An 18,473-nucleotide genomic window follows, 5' to 3' on the forward strand; every position below is an offset into this window, starting at 1 on the left:
AAAGCAAGAAGTGATATAGAGTCAGAAAGTGTAGAAAGCATCTGGGTGGAGTTGAAGAACCATAAAGAAAATAAAACAATGATGGTAGCTGTGTACAGGCCTCCTAGTAGTAGTCAGGATGTGGGGAAGAAAATAAATCCAGAGATGGAAAAGTCATGTAAGAAAGGCAGTGTTACAAGAACCAAGGGTGGGAGGGCTTCAGTCTGCAGATGGACTGGGAAAATCAGATTGAGAGTGGATCTCAAGAAAGGGAATTCATAGAATGTCTACAAGATGGTTGTTTGGAGCAACTAGTGTTCAGGGATGTATGGGTCGGGTGTATTAGTCAGGTGTATTAAGTGTAGAGCAAAAAGGTAAGGGAATGGTTCTGGGTGGGTTACTCTTCAGAGGGTCGGGGTGTACTTGTTGGGTCAAAGGGCCTGTTTCCACACTACAGAGATTCGAGGGATCGGGCATTGAGCACTGGGTTGAGAATGTGGTGCTGGAAAAGTGCAGCTGGTCAGGCAGCATCCGAGGAGCAGGAGAATCGACGTTTCAGGCAAGAGCCCTTCATCAGAACTGAACTGGGATCAGGTTTCTGAGGAATACTATACTCAGAATTATGAGTCTGAGAGGGCATGGAGATGTTTCCACTCGTAGAAGAGGTTGGGACCTGAGATGAGGAGGAATTTCTTTAGTCAGAGGGTGGATCTGTGGAACTCCTTGCGGCAGAGGATGTGGAGGTGAAGTCACTGTGTGTATGTTAGACGGATATGGATAGGCTTTGAAGAAGGGTCATTAACTCTGCTTTCTCTGCACAGGTGCTACCAGCTGCTGAGCTTTTGCAGTAATATTTCTAACCTTTTTTGAAAAGGTAGGTCCTTGATTGGCAAGCAGAAAAACTGTCATGGGGATGAAACAAACTTGTTGGGCTGAATGGCCATATTTCTGCCCCAATATCTTACATTTAAAAGTGATTGTTGATTCAATCAGTCAAAAATCACACGACACTAGGCTAGTCCAGCAGGTTTCGGAGGAGCTCCGAAAGGTTGCAGTTTCAAATAAACCTGTTGGACTATAACCTGGTGTTGTGTAACTTTTAACATTAACAATCAGCACGAACCATATCCTGTCCAATTCAGTCTCTGCTTTCTTTAAACATCTCCGGGCCCTTGTGATTGGCTCTTATTACGCAAGCAGCTGGCACACTGACCAACCAGGAGCCGGCTTCGCCGAAAGGGGGAATTTCAAAGCACGCAAGCAGCTGCGAAATGAGCCAGTTCTTCCTGGGTTTCAATCCTTTGTCGCAGCTCTCTCTCAGGGATCCAGCTCTGTGTCCTGAGGCTCCAGGATTACTCTCCTCTCCTCTCCTCCCCTACCCTGTGATCCAGGGGACCGCATGATCCCCTTGCATCTCCGGGATTCTCCTCTCTTTTGGGATCCCATTCCCAGTCCTGGATACAGTAAGGGCTGATTGTTCACTCTGTGCCCCGGAAATGGCTGGACAGGAACAGCAGGTACCGAGTGAGGCTAGACGGTGAAGGGAGAGTGTGAGTGGAGCAAAAACGATTGGGAGTCGGGGAAAGAGCGAGTGTGTGCTCGGTGATGTAGAGTCGGAGGGGGATTTGGGGGAGGAGGGAGAGGACAGGGAAAGAGTGGAGAGAGGCTTGTACGAGGGGGAAATAGCAGGCGCAAGAAAGATAAATTTATAAAAGTTAAAAATCACACAACACCAGGTTATAGTCCAACAGATTTAATTGGAAGCACTAGCTTTCGGAGCGACGTTCATTCGTCAGGTGATTGTGGAGGACTCGATCGTAACACAGAATTTATCGCAAAATTTTGCAGTGTGATGTAACTGAAATTATACACTGAAAAATTGATTGTCTGTTAAGCCTTTCATCTGTTAGAATATAGTGATAGTTTCACTTCTTTCATGTGTAAATCACAAAACCTTTTTTTTTAAAATTGCATTCTCGTTAGCTGTTAACAATGGGGATAGCTAGACAATATGTTGAAGGTGTTAGCTCCCCGTGTTCTCTGTCTATGACCTGATGTTTAGATTGATTCTAATCTAAAAAGTGAGATAACAGAGTTTTACATACGTTCATGCAGTTTTTGAGCTCAGAGTTCTACAAAAGGGGCTAACTATGTTTTCCTGTTACAGGGACACGGCTCACAGAAACTACTCCCCCTGCTGCTGCTGCTAAATGTTGTTGCTGCTGTTTCAGGTCAGTGCTGTCACCGCTAGAACATTTCTGCAGTGATCAAAGGCTGGGGATGAGGGAAATTACTTTTAGCTGCTGCGTGGATTGCAAGTGGACCCATTGGGGGGTGGAGTAGATACCATAGGTTCATGCTTCACACCAAGATCATGAGAGCTGAAAGGAAGGAACTTAATGTCTTCAGATGGTACTAGGATGGTAGACTGGGAATCTGGTGGGCCTGTGATCGGTGACTGAATGCTGGCAACAGGTCGAAGAAATGCTATACGTTAAACAGAACTGAAATTTTTTGCTGTGTGTGGGGGGGGTGGGGGAGGAAAGTGTCATCAGGACTGGGGATTGGACTTTAAATCCTGGGAAAGGGTGAAGTCTGACTGTATTGATGGAACTTTGTTCCACCATTCAAATGACATCATGACTGATCTGTAGTCCAAGTCCATTTACCTGCCTTTGGCCCATAACACTTGTACTTTTTGCTTAATAAAAAAATTCTCAGATTTTAAATTAACAACTGATCCAGCATCCACTACCCTTAGTGCAAGAGAGTTCCAAACAATTACCACCCTTTTGTGTGCAGAAGTGCTTTCTAAGATCTCTGCTGAACAGTCTAGCCCTAATAGTCAGGCTGTGGCCCCTAGTTCTAGAATCCCCAACCAGCGGAACTGGTTTATTTATCAATCCAGTCTTTTACTGTTCATATCTTGAAGACTTTGGTCAGATTACCTCTTAACCTTCTAAATTCTGGAGAAAAAAAAAATTATATTCTCTCCTCGTAACTAGACCCTGAAGTTCAGGTATCAGTCATGTAAACCTACAATTTGTACTCTCTCCAAGACCAACATATCCTTTCTAAGATGCAGTGCCAGATCTGCTTGCAGTACCCCAAGTGAAGTCTAACTAGGGTTTTGTACAATACAGCAAAACATCTGCATCCTTATCTGAACCAACAAGTTTGTTTTGGCATCCATTGTATTTGACTTCATACCATTGAGAAAATACCTTTAACCTATCCTTTTCAGCCCAAAAGGAGAGGGGTAAAGTGTGACAGGTTGGTAACAGAGGGAGGTAAGATCCACATTTTGGGTTTCAGTCGATGGGTAGTTACCCCTTTACATGGAATTTGATTTTGAATATGTAGCTGTTTATTTTAATTCACAGACCAAGTCAGTTGACCCTCAGTAGTCAACTGTTGCAGTCTTTAGTTTTATTTTAAAATAACTAAGTTTTGAGTACAGTTCATGTTTTTAAAAGCTATGAATTGGATTTTTTTTTTTTTACAAGGCTGTTGCTGGGATTGGATGGTTTAAGCTATAGGGAGAGGCTGAATAAGCTGGGGCTTTTTTCTCTGGAGCATCAGAGGCTGAGGGGTGACCTTATAGAGATTTATAAAATCATGAGGGGCATGGATAGGGTGAATAGCCAAGATCTATTTCCCAAGAGGGAAACTAGAGGGCATTGGTTTAAGATGAGAGGGGAAAGGTATAAAAGGACCTGAGGGCAACTTTTCATGCAGAGGGTGATGCTTGTATGGATATAATGTAGCAGCTGTGAATAATGGATAATTATTTTAAATCTCTTCTAGGTAACTCGCCTTTCCCGGTTTCTGGGTACCTGAGGGAGCAGGTTGTGCTGCCCTGTACCTACAAAAGGAATGTCCCAGTCTCTGATTTACAGATAATCTGGGGGACACTTAAGAGGGAAATTGTCCACAAGTTTGTGAATGGGAGCGATGATTTAAGAGAACAAGACCCACGGTTCAGAAACAGAACAAACCTGTTCAAAGATCAACTGGAACAAGGCAACTGGTCAGTTCTGATCTCTGACCTCAGGGAGACAGACCAGGCCGAATATCAGTGTCAGATTTACAGCAGGATGGAGGATCACTTTCGATGGGAGGGAGTTGTTTCTGTCCATCTCTCTGTCACAGGTAAGAGATTTCTGTTCCTGATATGATGTTTAATCTCTGATTTTAAATGGTGCATTTTTTGTTGACTAGTCTGGAGTCTCAATACTTCTGCAGTTTGTTTCACACACTGTACTAAACACATGATGTTTCCTTTAGAGCGAGCTCCTACACCTGGACCGAACACACCTGTACTAGGTAAGTCTATTTCTAAACTACTGCATGTGTTTTCAGCTCTTACATTGGATCATGCTGGATCGATTGGGAGGAATTTTGGAAGTTTTGAAATGGTATGTGATATTTTTACAAGAATTACTTTGAGTGTGAGTGATGTGAGTCACTAACCTGGAATTGGTCCTTAAACTCCCTGCAATTGTTAAAAGCAAATTACTACGGATGCTGGAATCTGAAATCAAAACAGAAAATCTCAGCAGAAAGCTTTGACAAAGGGTGAGTTAGACTCGAAACGTCAGCTCTTTTCTCTCCTTGCAGATGCTGCCAGACATGCTGAGATTTTCCAGCATTTTCTCTTTTGGTCCCTGCAATTGTTACTTATGTTTCTCAGACTCCCCTTCCTATCACTTTCAGATGTAGAATTCTGAGAATTCCTGCTTTCCTCAAGCAGTAGTGTTTCTAGAATTGTGTAGGGAGTCTCTGTATAATATGAATAAAACTCTTCTGTTAGGGAATCTGATGGGATTGGGATTGATTCTGGTTATAATCAGTGGAGAGAAACACTGACTCACTCTTTGCACGTATGTTTACATATATGACGATGTATCTATTTAAAACCAATAACTGGAACTACCATCATAAATAACGTGTTACTGGAGTGTTAACTTTTTCAGACCATGGCTTGAATCCTAACATCTTGATGTTGAGGCAGAACAACAGGGTTGGAAAGTAAAGAAGGCAAGTCCTTTGCCTGGATTCCACAACCTCACAGGACCTTCTGTCAAATTTCTGTTGGTGTATTCAGTCACATGTACATCGATGGTGGAAACTCTCATCCCTAAGTAAATGCCATCCACAGACCATGGTGACAAGAACTAAAGAAGCAAGTAACTGATCAGAGCTTCATATAAATCCAGCATCACAGTGTAACCATGTGAAGCTTGGCATGTAATGTACCAGCAGGCAGGCTCTATCTGTGGATAAATCCTTTCAATCTTTTCCAGGTGACTGGCCTGTCCCAGTTTCTGGGTTCCTTGAGGAGCAGGTTGTGCTGCCCTGTATCTATAAAGGAAATGTCCCAGTCTCTGATTTACAGGTTATGTGGGGGACGTCCAGGAGTGAAATCGTACACCAGTTTGTGAATGGGAGCGATGATTTGAGAGAACAAGACCCACGGTTCAGAAACAGAACAAACCTGTTTAAAGATCAACTGGAACAAGGCAACTGGTCAGTTCTGATCTCTGACCTCAGGGAGACAGACCAGGATGAATACCAGTGTCAGATTTACAGGAAGGTAGCTGCTCACTTTGATTGGGAACAGACTGAACATGTTCATCTCTCTGTAACAGGTGAGCAGTGTCTGTTTCAAGTATTCTGTATTTAGTCTTTGGTTTTATGGTGATGGTATTGCAGGAACTACGTTACTAGATAACTAATCCAGAAACATGAACTAACCATCAGAGGAATGAGTATGCAAATCCTGCCATGTCATTTTTGGAAATTAAATTCAGTTTATTAAATAAAAATATGGAAGTAAGATCCCAATAAACATGACCATGAAGCTGTTGAAACTGGTTCACTCATCCCTTTTCGGAAGGAAACCTGTTTCCCTTAGCTGTTCTGATCTATGTGCGACTCCAGTCCATAATTAACCTGAGTGAGTTTTAACTGGACCATGACTTGTTCAGATACTTCAATCAAGCCACTGGATGGATGGAAAAAAACTGAATGGACCAGTGGCTACAACCCAAGGACTGAATCAGGACACAACAAAGATACATACCCAGCCCAGTCAACATGGTAAAGAACCTACACTAAAGCTGGGCTGTTGGATTTAACTGAAGAGAGGCTGCTGCTGGCCATTGTCCGGTTCTCTCTATTGGGGAGTGTGTGTGCGTGCGTGTGTGTGTGTGTGTGCCTATTGGGATCTAAGCCCCCACATCCCTCCAGTACTAGAATTAACCAGAGATCAATTTGTATTGTGCTGGTCCTGAAAGACTAGGTGCTGAAGGTCTCTGCTGTTAGTTTAGTTTGTGTGTCCCAGTCTGTTAATGGCTTCATTCTGTCTCTAGGTCCTGGACTCTCCACTGGACTAAGAGTTGGATTGGGAATCGGGATTAGTGCTGTTTTTATTGTAGCTGGAATTGTGGGTTACATTGTCCTCAAGCGACAAAGATGGTGAGTTCTGGAATGTTCCACTATTTCCATGGTAACCCTTTGATCTTTGTATAACATTGTGTGAAATGTTGCTGAGCTCTGTCCCTGCCCATTCCCTGAGCTGTGAGGATACAGCATCCATTCACTTCCAGCTTGTCATCCTCTCACTGTTGAACAGTCTCTATGGATTGAACTGGAGCAAATATTATCCCACTGGAAAACCAGAGAATATTTGAGGTGGTGCCACACAATAGGTTTTTGCACAAGATAAGGGCTAGTGGGATTGGGGGTAATACAGCCTGGATTGAGGATTGGTTAAGAGGAGAAGAACAAAAATAGGCTATTGAACCCCCTGAATCTGCTTTGCTACTCTCTATCATGGTTAGTCATCAACATCAACACAGCATTCCTCTAATCTACCTATATACCTTTGTCATTAGTCTCTCAAAATCTGACGATCTCTGTTTTTGAAGTTGCTTTAATGGCAGACAGGTAGAGAATTGCAAAGATTCATCACCCTGAGTGAAGTTCCTCCTCATCTCAGTCCTAAACATCTTCCATTTTCTTATTGTTTGTCAGTGTCCCAAGGTTCCAGACTCTACAGTTAGGAGACCCAAAATCCTTCCTGTGTCTATCATCTATCACTTCTTCAGAATTTTAAGTTTCCAAATATATCCTTTTCATTCTTCTCAGCGCCAGGTAATATTGGCCCAAGCTCCTCCATCTACCCCCATATGCCAGTTCCACCATACCAGAAATCGGTCTGGTGAACCTCTGCTGCACTTTCTCAATGGCACTTCCTTAGGTAATGGGACTACAACTGTACACACTGTTCCCGGTGTGGTCTCACGAGTGTTGTATGCAATTGAAGCAAGGCATCCTGTTTGCTTTCCAAATTTCTTGCTATGCGTGCACATTAGCTTTCAATAAATTGTGAACAAAGCTGTTTAGGTCCCTGGATATCAACACTTTCTAACCTCTCCATCATTCCTTAAATAGTCTGCACCTCCATTCTTCCTATCAAAGTGATTAATGGACAGAAATGGAGTAGGAATATCTTTGTTTATTAATGAAACTGTATAGATCTGTTGGGAGGCCTCTCTATTCACAATCTACATCAATTGAGACTTGATGGGCTTCTTCTGTACTTTATGGTTCTATGGTCAGGGTAATATGTGCAAGTTTGCAGGTGGTGCAATTTTGGCTGGGAAGGTAAACAGTATGGAGGGCAGAGACTGCAAAACTGATGTGGGCCCGTGACTGGGCAATGATGGTGGGAGATGGTGTATAGTTTTGTAAGTGTGAATGGTCAACTTTTGGAAAAATGGAAAAGTAATATTTTTACAGTGGGGGGTCAGTGCATGGCATTCAAGGAGGATTTTTTACGCCAATTCCAGATAACTAGAGTCATAAATATTTGTTCAAGAACTGTTATAAGGATAGCCATGCAGGTACAGATTGAGTAGTGATAGAGAAGCTTCTGGGAATAATTATTTGGGATTGAAGTAGTAGTCATGTGGAAAAAGGTGTATTAATTGGGAAGAGTCAGCACTGACTACTTAAGGGGAAGTTATGCTTAACAATTCTGGAGTTTCTTTTTGAGGAGGTAAAAGAAAATGTTACTAAGAGTAATGCTATTGATGTGGCATATGTTACATTCTAACAACTTGTAAGAATGTGTAATGTGTACTCTGCTGATCTCACTCTACTAGGAATTGTGATCAAAACCACTCCAGGCATCAAAGCATCAGATGGTCTCTCTGTGAGAGGTGACCTGTTCAGATCAAGCACGGAGCCTCGTGTCAACAACACCCGACCATCAGGATGGAGTGGCTAGGGGAACGTGGCTGTCCGACACTGATTTTTCACTGCACTGAACCTGGATTCCATATATTCACCAGCCTCTGGTTGTAGAAATTCCTTCTCATATCTGTTCTAAAGTGATGTCCCTTCACTCTGAGGCTGAGCCCTCAGGTCCTTGTCTCTCCTAATCATGGAAATGTCTCTGCCTCTAATTGTTCAAAATTGACACTCCAACCAAAATGAAGCACTGAACGGTGATAGGAAACCTGTTCAGGTGAAGCACAGAGCCCTGTGCCAACAGCACCTGAGCATCAAGATGGAGCAGCTGGAGAACAAAACCTTCTGGGGAATAGGATTGTCCAGCACTAACTATGTTTCCACTGCAAACAGCCTGGCTCATGGAGGGGGGAAATCAGCCCAGTATTGTAGCCTTATGGAAGGTGTTTGATACAGTGCCACACAATAGATTTGAGGAAAGTTATAGGTCATGGAATAAAAGGGACTTTAGCAACTTGGTTTCAGAATTGGCTGAGGGGAAATAAAAAGGAATAATTGTTAAAATGGATATTTTTCAGACTAGAGGAAGCTTTGTAGAAGTATTCCCAAGAGGCTGGTATTAGGACCCTTTTATCTTCCTGATACATTTCAAAGTTTGCATATGAGACATAACTTGGAAGAATTATATACTGAGGATTGTAGAACTACAAAAGGACTTAGACAAATGGGTGGAGTTGACAGATGGGTGGTAGACTGGGCCCAATGTAGAGAAGTATGAGATGATGCATGTTTGATCGGAAGACCATCAAAAGATAACATAAAATAGGGTGTACAATTCTAAAAGGAGTTGCAGGAGCAACAGGTGGCCAGACAGATGGAGAACAAGGAGCAAGTGAGGACTGCAGGTGTTGGAGATCAAAGTGTGGTGATGGAAAAACACAGCTGGTCAGGCAGCATCTGAGGAGTAGGAGAGTCGATGTTTGATCAATGAGCTCTTCTTCACGATGAAGAGAGGAGTTAGTAAAACATCATTCATAGGGGCATGGAGTGTCAGAAAAAATGTAATGTTGAACTTGTACAAGACACTTGAATAGAGGATAACAGGAGATCTGATAGAGGGTTTCAAAATCACAAGCAGGTTTTACAGATTGGAGAGGAAGAAAATGTTCCTGTTATAAAAGGATTGAGAATCAGAGCACAGGTTTAAAGTGCTTTTCAGAAGAAGCAAATGCAAACTGATTTTTAAAGGAAGTTTTCACGCGGCAAGTCTTAAAGTATGGAATGTGCTTTCCTGGCAGTGTGCTGAATAGGTTCCATTGAGGCATTCAAGAGAGTATTAGATAATTGAAACAATTTCTGTAAGGTAATGGGGGGGAGAAAGCAGGAGATTGGTACGAGATAATGATGCCCTCTTGAAGAGCTGGTGCAGACACAATGGGCAGCACCTGAACCAGAACCCGTCAGTGATAGTCCCAAGGTAACATGCAGGTGGTTAGGAAGATAAAGGGGACATTGGGCATTATTGGAAGAGGAAGATGTATTAGAGGACAAAATCTTGCTGTAAGTTACATACGGGATAGGTATGAGCAAATTAGAAAATTGTGAAGGATTGATCCCAATCCAAAGCAGGATGTTTTTGCCTCAGTGTAAAACAAAAGTTCCCTAGACTCAGTCCTGGGATGAATGGGTTCAACAAAGGTGAGATTATTTAATGGAAATATAATATTCTGGGGGTCTTGAAGATAGATGCTGAGTGGCTGTTTCCCTCCTACCTGGATGGAATTCTGTATCTCAGATGGTTGTGGATGCTCTATTGGTCAATATATTTGGGGCTGAGAGCTAGATTTTTAAACTCTTGCCTTTGTTTTCATATTCCCTTTGTGGTTTATCTCTGCCTATCTGTAATGTCCTTTACTCACACAACTCCATTCCTCCTCTCTTTTTCCATCAGTCCACCACAGACAGCTGTGCTTTCAGCTGTCTGGATGCTAGGGTCTGACATGTCCTCTTTTCTGAGTTTATCGGAATCCCACTCCTGTGCTGTGATTCTCTTTATAAAAACCAAACACTGATCAAACTTAAATTTCTTTTCGTGTAACTTATGGTCGAGTTTAATCGTCCTTGTGAAGCATTTCAGATGTTGTCTGTCAAAGGTGTTATTTAAGATCATAGGAGCAGAATTAGACAACTTGGCTCATCAGGTCTGCTCCACTTTGATATCATGGCTGATATGTTTTGTATTACCATTCTGCCTTGTTCCATTAACCCTCTATCTCCTTGCTAATCAAAAGCCCATCTAACTCTGACTTAAAACCTACCCTCCACAGCTCTGTGGCATGCGTTTCACAGATTCACCATTCTCTGGCTAAAGAAATACCTTCTCATCTGAGTTTTAGGGGTTGTCCCTTCACTGAGGCATTGCCCTCTGGTCCTTGTCTTTCCTAATGACGGAAAAATCTTTTCCGCATCCAGGTTAAGTGCAACTTGATATTCAAACCTCTAGCGTTTTCAACACCCCCAACACTTAGTCTGGGCATCAGAGTATTCAGTGACTGGGAAGCCCATCTCCGGATTTCTTTGTTTCACTCAATATCCACATCTCTCTGCTCACCAACACCCAATATACATCCCTCACAGTGGGAGGAGGAACTATTGCAAGGTTCTCTCACTCTCTCTCCGCTGGCCCTCCCTCTATCAGACAGCACAGCTCTTAGTGTCCTAGCTCTTGCCCATTGCCTCCTGTATAAGCCTCCTCTCATCTACCCTATCCTCTATCACCATGCTTTCATTGGTCCACAAGATGTTGTGTCCTTCAATACGGCTGTGCTCCTGAATAGCTCCTTTTAAATTTGACCAAAATGTTAGAGTGTAATATGCACTGTGGTTTTTCTCTCCTAGACACTCCAGCAATCGAAATGAAGCATCGAATGGTGTCACTTTGAGGGGTGATTTGCGCAGGTGAAGCGTGGAACCTTACGACAACAGCATTTGAGCGTCAGGATGGAGCAGCTGGAGAACAAAACCTTCTGGGGAACAGGGCTGTCCAGCACTGACTGAGTTTCCACTGCACTGAGCCTGGCTCAGGGAAGGGGGAATCAGTCTAGTGTTATGGTGATTGAGTGATTCCTGGTGGAAAGTTTATGTGGGTGATGCTGCCAGGACCCCATTTGTTGTCCATCTCTAAATGACCCACAATAAGTCCTTGTAGAGTTGGTGCTCCCACACTGGGAAACATGGAAAGAGGCTTCAGAAAATTCCTCCTCAGCAGCACCTACTGGTCAAAACCAGGAACTACATTACTGCCAGCAACTGGTTTATATCCAGGATTCAGACTCTGGATGGTTTACAGACTGAAAATGTACTGATTATGCAACACACTAACTTGCTATTCTGAAAAAATCTTGATTATCCGTACTCTGTGCTCTCTGTCCAATGTGATCCTATGCATGTGGTATGTTATTGTTGACTTTCTGATTGGGTGGGAAGAGGAACAACTTTTAACTTTGTGTGGGAGGAGCTAGGTTTGTGGCAGGGGTTTATTTACCACCAGTATTCTGTACAATCCAAGGGTGAACTGTATTCTGAGTGACACTGGAGGATATGGTTTCTGTTGGTACATTTGAGGCTTTGTGACAACTGAGTATTGAAAAGTATGGTGGGGACTATAATCTAGAAGGCTTTTTCTGTTAAGTGTGTTGGAATACACTTCTGCTTTCTTAACCCAAAATTGGCCCTTTGATATTTTTGTCTTTTTCATGAGGTTCATTCATCTGTAAGAACTATGTCACTTTTACTTGTTTTTCTGCTGTTGGAAAGGTGTTTTTTTTTTGTACTGGTGATGTTTTTAAAAGAAAGGTTGTACTGGAAAAGCTTTTTTTTTAATCCCATCGATGTTCTCTGCTTTCCCATGTCTTTTCAAGTCATCAGTCTCAAAGACAATTTTTGATCCCCTTTGCAGCTTTATCTGATAGGTTTCAGTTGGGGGGAGGGAGGGGAAGTGAAGGTGGAGAAAGAGTTCGTCAGCGAGACTCATGGATAACACCGTTTCTAGTTCCTCTTTGCTACCTGTTGGGGTCAATTCGTCTGAGGTGCTCCTGAGATTGGGAGGTGTCAGACAGTTGCCCTCACTGTATTCATTGTCTGATGGGAGTAACTCATTTTCTTCAAGAACAAAGAGCAGCAAAAAAAATGACTCATTTAATATGTGACCTCAGTCTCCATAAATCTCTTTTAGGTCCCTAATTGACTCTGGTCCTCCTGTTTTATCCTTTTCCTGTTCTTGTGTTTGTGGAAGTCTTTTGATTTACTTTTTGTTAGCTGCCAATCTCTTGTATTAAGAAGTTGAAGTCGTGTACTGTACCTTGAGAGTGAACTAAGAGATAACAACAAGCACTTATGTGACTAGATAGTCAGTGTGCTGGAAAATATGTAACATTTGGCTGTGAAAGGAATACCTGAGTTTTGGTTGGTTAAATTTAAATTGTTGTCAAAAAAACAATCAGTTTAAATTATGCCCCAGGATACTAAAACCCAAATTGTTTGAATTTATTGGTTCGATGTTGGCAACATAATGAGATGATCCAATGTTTTGGGGGAGGAAGGGTTATGAATGCAGACATTTTGAAAATTGGTCAGAGAGCAACTGCCATCAAGACAGAAATGCATAGGGAGCTAACATGCTCACTAAGAAATTAGGAAACACTCTCCATCAAAAGGTACCCTTTCATATGAAACATACTCATAGTAAAAAGACAGACGACAACCCAGGGAGATCTTCAGCCGGAAGAAAGACACAGAAGACTATAGTAGCTGTGTGGTTTTGAAATTAAGTTGATGTAATTTCAAGTGTCTTATTGGAACAGTATATTGTTATAGAGTTGGAGTCAGATAGTAAGCAATTGAAAGGGGAGTTTAGAGTTGTGAGTAGTTGTTGTTTTAATGCTTACTTTCAGAGTTAAAAGTTTTGATGTTATTTTCTTTGAACAATAGAATTTGGGAGTTCTCTGTCCCTCATATTTTAACAGATTACAAGGTGAGGTGAGCTTTTTCTGGGTGTTTGATTTCATTAGCAGAGGGGTTCACCACCGTGTCGTAACACTTATACTATCCTTGCTTTTCCTATTTGTGATTTTTTTTTTTTGCAATTCTACATTTGGCCTGGTTCCCATTTATAATATCAATCTGCCAAATACCTTTTTTTTTTTCTCCTTCATCTCCCTCATCACTTCTTCTAGCCAGAGTTGTGAATTTCTTTAGCCTATCTGTCCTTCATATGTAGCTTGACTATACCTGAACTGTCTTCTCTATGAAGGCAGTGTGTTGTTCTTTTACAGTTTTGTTGCCAGTTTTTGATTCCAGTTCTCCTGGCCCAGTTCTATGGTGTTGATTAACCTGATCAGTCCTGCACCATACCCAGTGGGAATGTTACTGATTAGCAATTATACCCCTAAGAAGCATGACACTATGTGCAAGCTTAGCTTAGGATATTTTCTTTGGGAGAATAGCACACACCTACATGATGTATGAGCTGTTGAAAATGAGGTTGTGGCCAAGGAATCCCTAATTGAATCTAATTGGTTTGAACCAAAGCTTTCTGATCATATGTGGAGTCAGACAACCCTGCACTATCTTCCACCTTCACTCACATACTGTAATCAAACCACTGGCTGGAAGAGGAGGCACTCGGAACAAGGGTTTTTTTTTCTGTTCATTATCTGATTGCAACATTTCTGCTTTCTTTAAAAGCATTCAAAAGGCCAATTTTGGGTTAATGAAGATCATTTACCAGTAAAATCGGAACAATAATAGTTTAGCTCTCTGCTTTCCTTCTGTGTGATGGTGGCTTGTTTTTGAAAAATTAAAGTTTTTTTATTTGAAAGTCCATGTTCTCTTTTTTTTTCCAAAATTGTGTGTGTCATTTTTTAAGTTGCCCTGTGCAGCATCATTCAGTGAGTTTCATTAGGAGGATGGGGGTGAAAATTGTGGGATGGGTGCCCTCATTGGATGAATACTCTCTTCGAGTTACACTCTAATGACTATGGGGTCAACACCATCTGCCATGGCGAGACTTGATCTTGGGTACCCAGAATATTATCTGGGTCTTTAGATTAATATTCTAGCATTTATACCACAAGAACATCACCTCCTCTGTTATTGTTGTTACAAACAAAATGGAGGACAGAGGTCATGCTCTGAAGTTGTTGAACTCTGTGTTGGACCCCAAAGACTAAAGTATCTTTAAAGTTATGATGAGTGTGGAAATATCAGACAAAGAAAATATTCCTGCTAATTAAAGTACTGAGAACCAGAGGGCACAGTTTTTATGTGTTTTGTGAAAGAAGCAAATGTGAGGAGGGGGAAAAAAAAAACCTCTTTCATTCAGCAAGTGGTTAGGATTTGGAATGTACTGCCTGGAAGTGTAGTGGAGGTAGGTTCAATGAAGGCATTCAAGAGGACATTGGGTGATTATTTAAATAGAAAGATGCAGGTTATGGGAAAAAGCTTGGCACTAAGCCTAAATGCTTAGAGAATTGATGCAAATGCAATAGACTGAATGGCTTTCTCTTACACTATTAACATTCTACTATTCTATGATTATCCATCTGAATGCCAAGATGGACACTTGAAGCATAAGAGATGGGCTGGAAACTGTAAAACTCCTCAGACTGTGTTTGTCACGAGATGTACATTGTAAATACCAAGAGCAATTGCATTGATACACCCAGAGAGAAACATGGCATGTGAACAGAAACTGAACCATACTCCAACTTCTATCACACCCTAAGTTGAACTGTTACAGAATATAATTTTACAAGAAAGCATACGTTTAGAAAAAATGAATCCAGTCAGATTCTTTGCCTTCAACTGTTTGTGACAATGCTCTGAAGGTGTTCCTGGGGTATTTAACATGCAAAGAAGCACTTCCAACAATGCCATATTTCCCCAGATACAATTTAGACTGATGCTCCTTGGAGGTATGTTCATGGCCTGGGGTTTGTATTTGAACATATGACCGCTCTGTCCCAGAGAGAGAAAGTGAGGACTGCAGATCAGAATCACTTTTCCAGCACCATACCGTTCTGTCCCAGAGGTCAGAGTTCATGCTTTTTGACTTGTCTGCTGAGGCACATTTGATACCATACTCATCTCTGAACCATAATGTTCCAGGTTCTGAACCTGAACACAGAAATCTTGGCTGACACTGCAATGCAATACAGAGGGAGTGTTGGACTGTTGTTTGGAGAAGGTACCAAACCATCGGCCTGCTCAGGTGGATGAAAAAGACTGTGGCAATTTTACAAAGAGTGGAGGTAATCTCCCTACAGTCCTGTCCAATATTTTTACTCATTCCACATCACAACAAAGCACGATTTTTAAATCATTATCATGTTTATGAGATCTTGCTGTGTCCAAATTAGCTGCATAGTTTCAGACATTACAACACTGACTACACTTCACAAATTACCTCAAAATGTTTTCCAGCTAATGAGAAGTCCAGCAATCTTCAAAAATGCCATATACATGCAAGGCTTTCTTTTCATCCCTGTAACAACAGTAAATCATTGATGCAGTTCCCAACAAAATCAAACTTTTCTTACATTATCAAAGGATAGTGATAACAATAAAATCTGTACAAACTGTGTGTGTGTGTGTGTGTGTATATATGGATAGACTGCCTACATGAGATTTTTGTACCGACAAGAACATTTAAAGATTATTAAAGTTAGCAAATCACAGTTTGTTAGTCCTGCAATCTGTGCTTGATACGTACAATAATACGGAAATCACCAAAGGTACAGAAGACCAAACACCAACATTGTGAAACTGTATAACATGGAAGTCAGGGTTAGATACCTTTGAATACATTCTTATATAAAATTCTATATGACAGAATCTTCGGTGTATGACCCCTAGAAGATAATACCCCCAGGTACATCACCTCTTAATTAAAAAAAACTCCCAGAACGTAATACCTTCCAATATATCAGCCCCACAGTGCATGATTGCCAAAACATAACACCACGGTACATAGAACATAGAAGAATACAGCGCAGTACAGGCCCTTTGGCCCTCGATGTTGCGCCGATCCAAGCCCACCTAACCTATACTAACCCACTATCCTCCATATACCTATCCAAAACTTTCCCTCAGTATAAGTGCCTCAGAAGATAATATCTCTAGTACATAGGCTTAATGTAGGACCCAGAAGAAAGTGAGGACCACAGATGCTGGAGATCAGAGTCGATAGTGGGGTGTTGGAAAAGAACAGCAGGTCAGGCAGCATCTGAGGAGCAGGAAGTTCAATGTTTCGGGCATAAGCCCTTCATCAGGAATGAGGCTTGTAGGCCAGGGATTTGAGGGATAAATGTGAGGGGGGTGGGGCTGGGGGGGAAGGTAGCTGAGAATGCAATAGGTAGATGAAAGTGGAGGAGAAGGTGATAGGTCGGAGAGGAGAGTGGAGCGGACAGACGAAAAAGATGATGGACAGGTCAAGAGGGCATTGCAGAGTTGGAGGCTTGGGACTGGGATAAGGTGGGGGGGAGGGGAAATGAGGAAACTAGGTGAAATCCACATTAATCCCATGTGGTTGCAGGGTCCCAAGGCAGAAGATGAGGTGTTCTTCCACCATGGGTTAGGTGGTTAGGATTTGGTGATGGAGGAGGCCCAGGACCTGCATGTCCTTGACAGAGTGGGATGGGGAGTTGACATGTTCAGCCACAGGGCAGTGAGGTTGGTTGGTATGGGTCTCCCAGAGATGTTCTCTGAAATGATCCTCAAGTTGGTGTCCTGTCTTCCCGATTTAGAGGAGACCACATCAGATGCAACGGATTCAGTAGGTGACATTTGTGGGTACAGGTAAATTCTATCAGATGTGGAAAGATCCTTTGGGGTGTTGGATGGAGGTGGTGGGGGGAGAAAAAAAAAAGTGTGGGCGCAAGTTTTGCACTTCCTGCGGTGTAAGGGAAAGGTGCCGGGAATGAGTTGAGGGCTGGTGGAGGGTGTGGATCTGACAAGGGAATCACGGAGGGAATAGTCTCTCTGGAACGCTTATAGGGGTGGGGAGAGAAATATATTCCTTGTAGTGGGGTCTGTTTGTAGGTAGTGGAAGTGGTGAAGGATGATGCAATGTTCTCAGGATGACCAATTCTACCAAAGAAAATGGTAGAATGGCCTCCTTCAAAGACCACAATTTCCCCTCCCACGTGATCAATGATACCCTCCAGTGAGTCTCCTCCACTTCCTGCACTTCCACCCTTGAACCCCACCCATCCCAATACAACAAGGACAGAACCTTTCAGGTCCTCACCTTCCACTCCACCAACCTCTAAGCATCGCATCACCCTCCGCTATTTCCACCACCTCCACCGCTCCACCACTATCCCTGGGACACCCGCACTAACCAACCTCACCACCCAGTGGCTGAACATTTCAACTCCCCCCTCACTTCACCAAGGACATGCAGGTCCTGGGCCTCCTCCATCTTCAAACCCTAAATACCCGACGCCTGGAGGAAGAATGTCTCATGTTCCGCCTTGAAACCCTGCAACCATATGGGATTAATGTGGATTTCACTAGTTTCCTCATTTTACTTCCCCCACCTTATCCCAGTCCCAAGTCCCCAACATGGCACCGCCCTCTTGACCTGTCAGTACTTCACCCTTTTATCTATCTGCTCCACCCTCCTCTCAGTTCTCTCACCTTCTCCCCCACCTTCATCTACCTACTGCCTTCCCAGCTACCTTCCCCCCAGCACCCACCCTCCCCCTTCCCATTTATGTCTCCACCTCCCTGGCCCACAAGCCCCATTCCTGATGAAGAGCTTATGCCCAAAAATGTCAATTGTCCTGCTCCTTGGATGCTACCTGGCCTGCTATCCTTTTCCAGAACCCCATTCTTGACTTAGTACAGGACCCCCAGAATATAACATATCCCATTACATTCACCCTCACACCTCTGAGTATATCACTGCTGTGTTGGACCTTCCCAAATATAAAACATTCCTCAATCTGACATCCCTCAGTGTGGGATCCCTATATTACATGTCCCTTGGTGTAGTACTCCGCAATGTAATGTTTCTCAATTTAACATCACCAATCACACTTTCCAGCATTAGGTCAATAGCCTTTGAATGTTGTGACATTTCAAGTGCTCATGCAAGTACATTCTAAAGGTTGCGAGGTTATTCACCTCAACTAACCTCTCAGGCAGTGCATTCCAGACCCCAATCACATTCT

The 18,473-nt window shown here is 42.6% G+C and overlaps 1 protein-coding gene across 1 annotated transcript; it reads left to right on the forward strand.

Moving 5' to 3' along the window:
• The first annotated feature begins 1,294 nt into the window (after window positions 1-1,294).
• Window positions 1,295-14,119, forward strand: LOC122544197 (CD276 antigen homolog). Its single transcript, XM_043683249.2, has 7 exons — window positions 1,295-1,496; window positions 2,147-2,210; window positions 3,787-4,131; window positions 4,267-4,305; window positions 5,286-5,630; window positions 6,354-6,459; window positions 8,151-14,119. Exons 1-7 carry the CDS (start codon window positions 1,476-1,478, stop codon window positions 8,209-8,211), a joined length of 981 nt encoding a protein of 326 aa, XP_043539184.2. The 5' UTR covers window positions 1,295-1,475; the 3' UTR covers window positions 8,212-14,119.
• The last annotated feature ends 4,354 nt before the right edge of the window (window positions 14,120-18,473 follow it).

The sequence above is a fragment of the Chiloscyllium plagiosum genome, unplaced genomic scaffold (genome assembly GCF_037043375.1).
Source record: "Chiloscyllium plagiosum isolate Xiang-an unplaced genomic scaffold, Cpla_swu_hap1 HiC_scaffold_38, whole genome shotgun sequence".
In the NCBI taxonomy this organism is placed as follows: Eukaryota; Metazoa; Chordata; class Chondrichthyes; order Orectolobiformes; family Hemiscylliidae; genus Chiloscyllium; species Chiloscyllium plagiosum.

Coding starts and splice junctions, on each gene's coding strand:
- LOC122544197 (XM_043683249.2), top strand. CDS start 1,476: ATGGCTGGACAGGAACAGCAG. Junction 2,211..3,786: donor TGTTGTTGCTGCTGTTTCAG/GTCAGTGCTGTC, acceptor AATCTCTTCTAG/GTAACTCGCCTTTCCCGGTT. Junction 4,132..4,266: donor TGTCCATCTCTCTGTCACAG/GTAAGAGATTTC, acceptor TGTTTCCTTTAG/AGCGAGCTCCTACACCTGGA.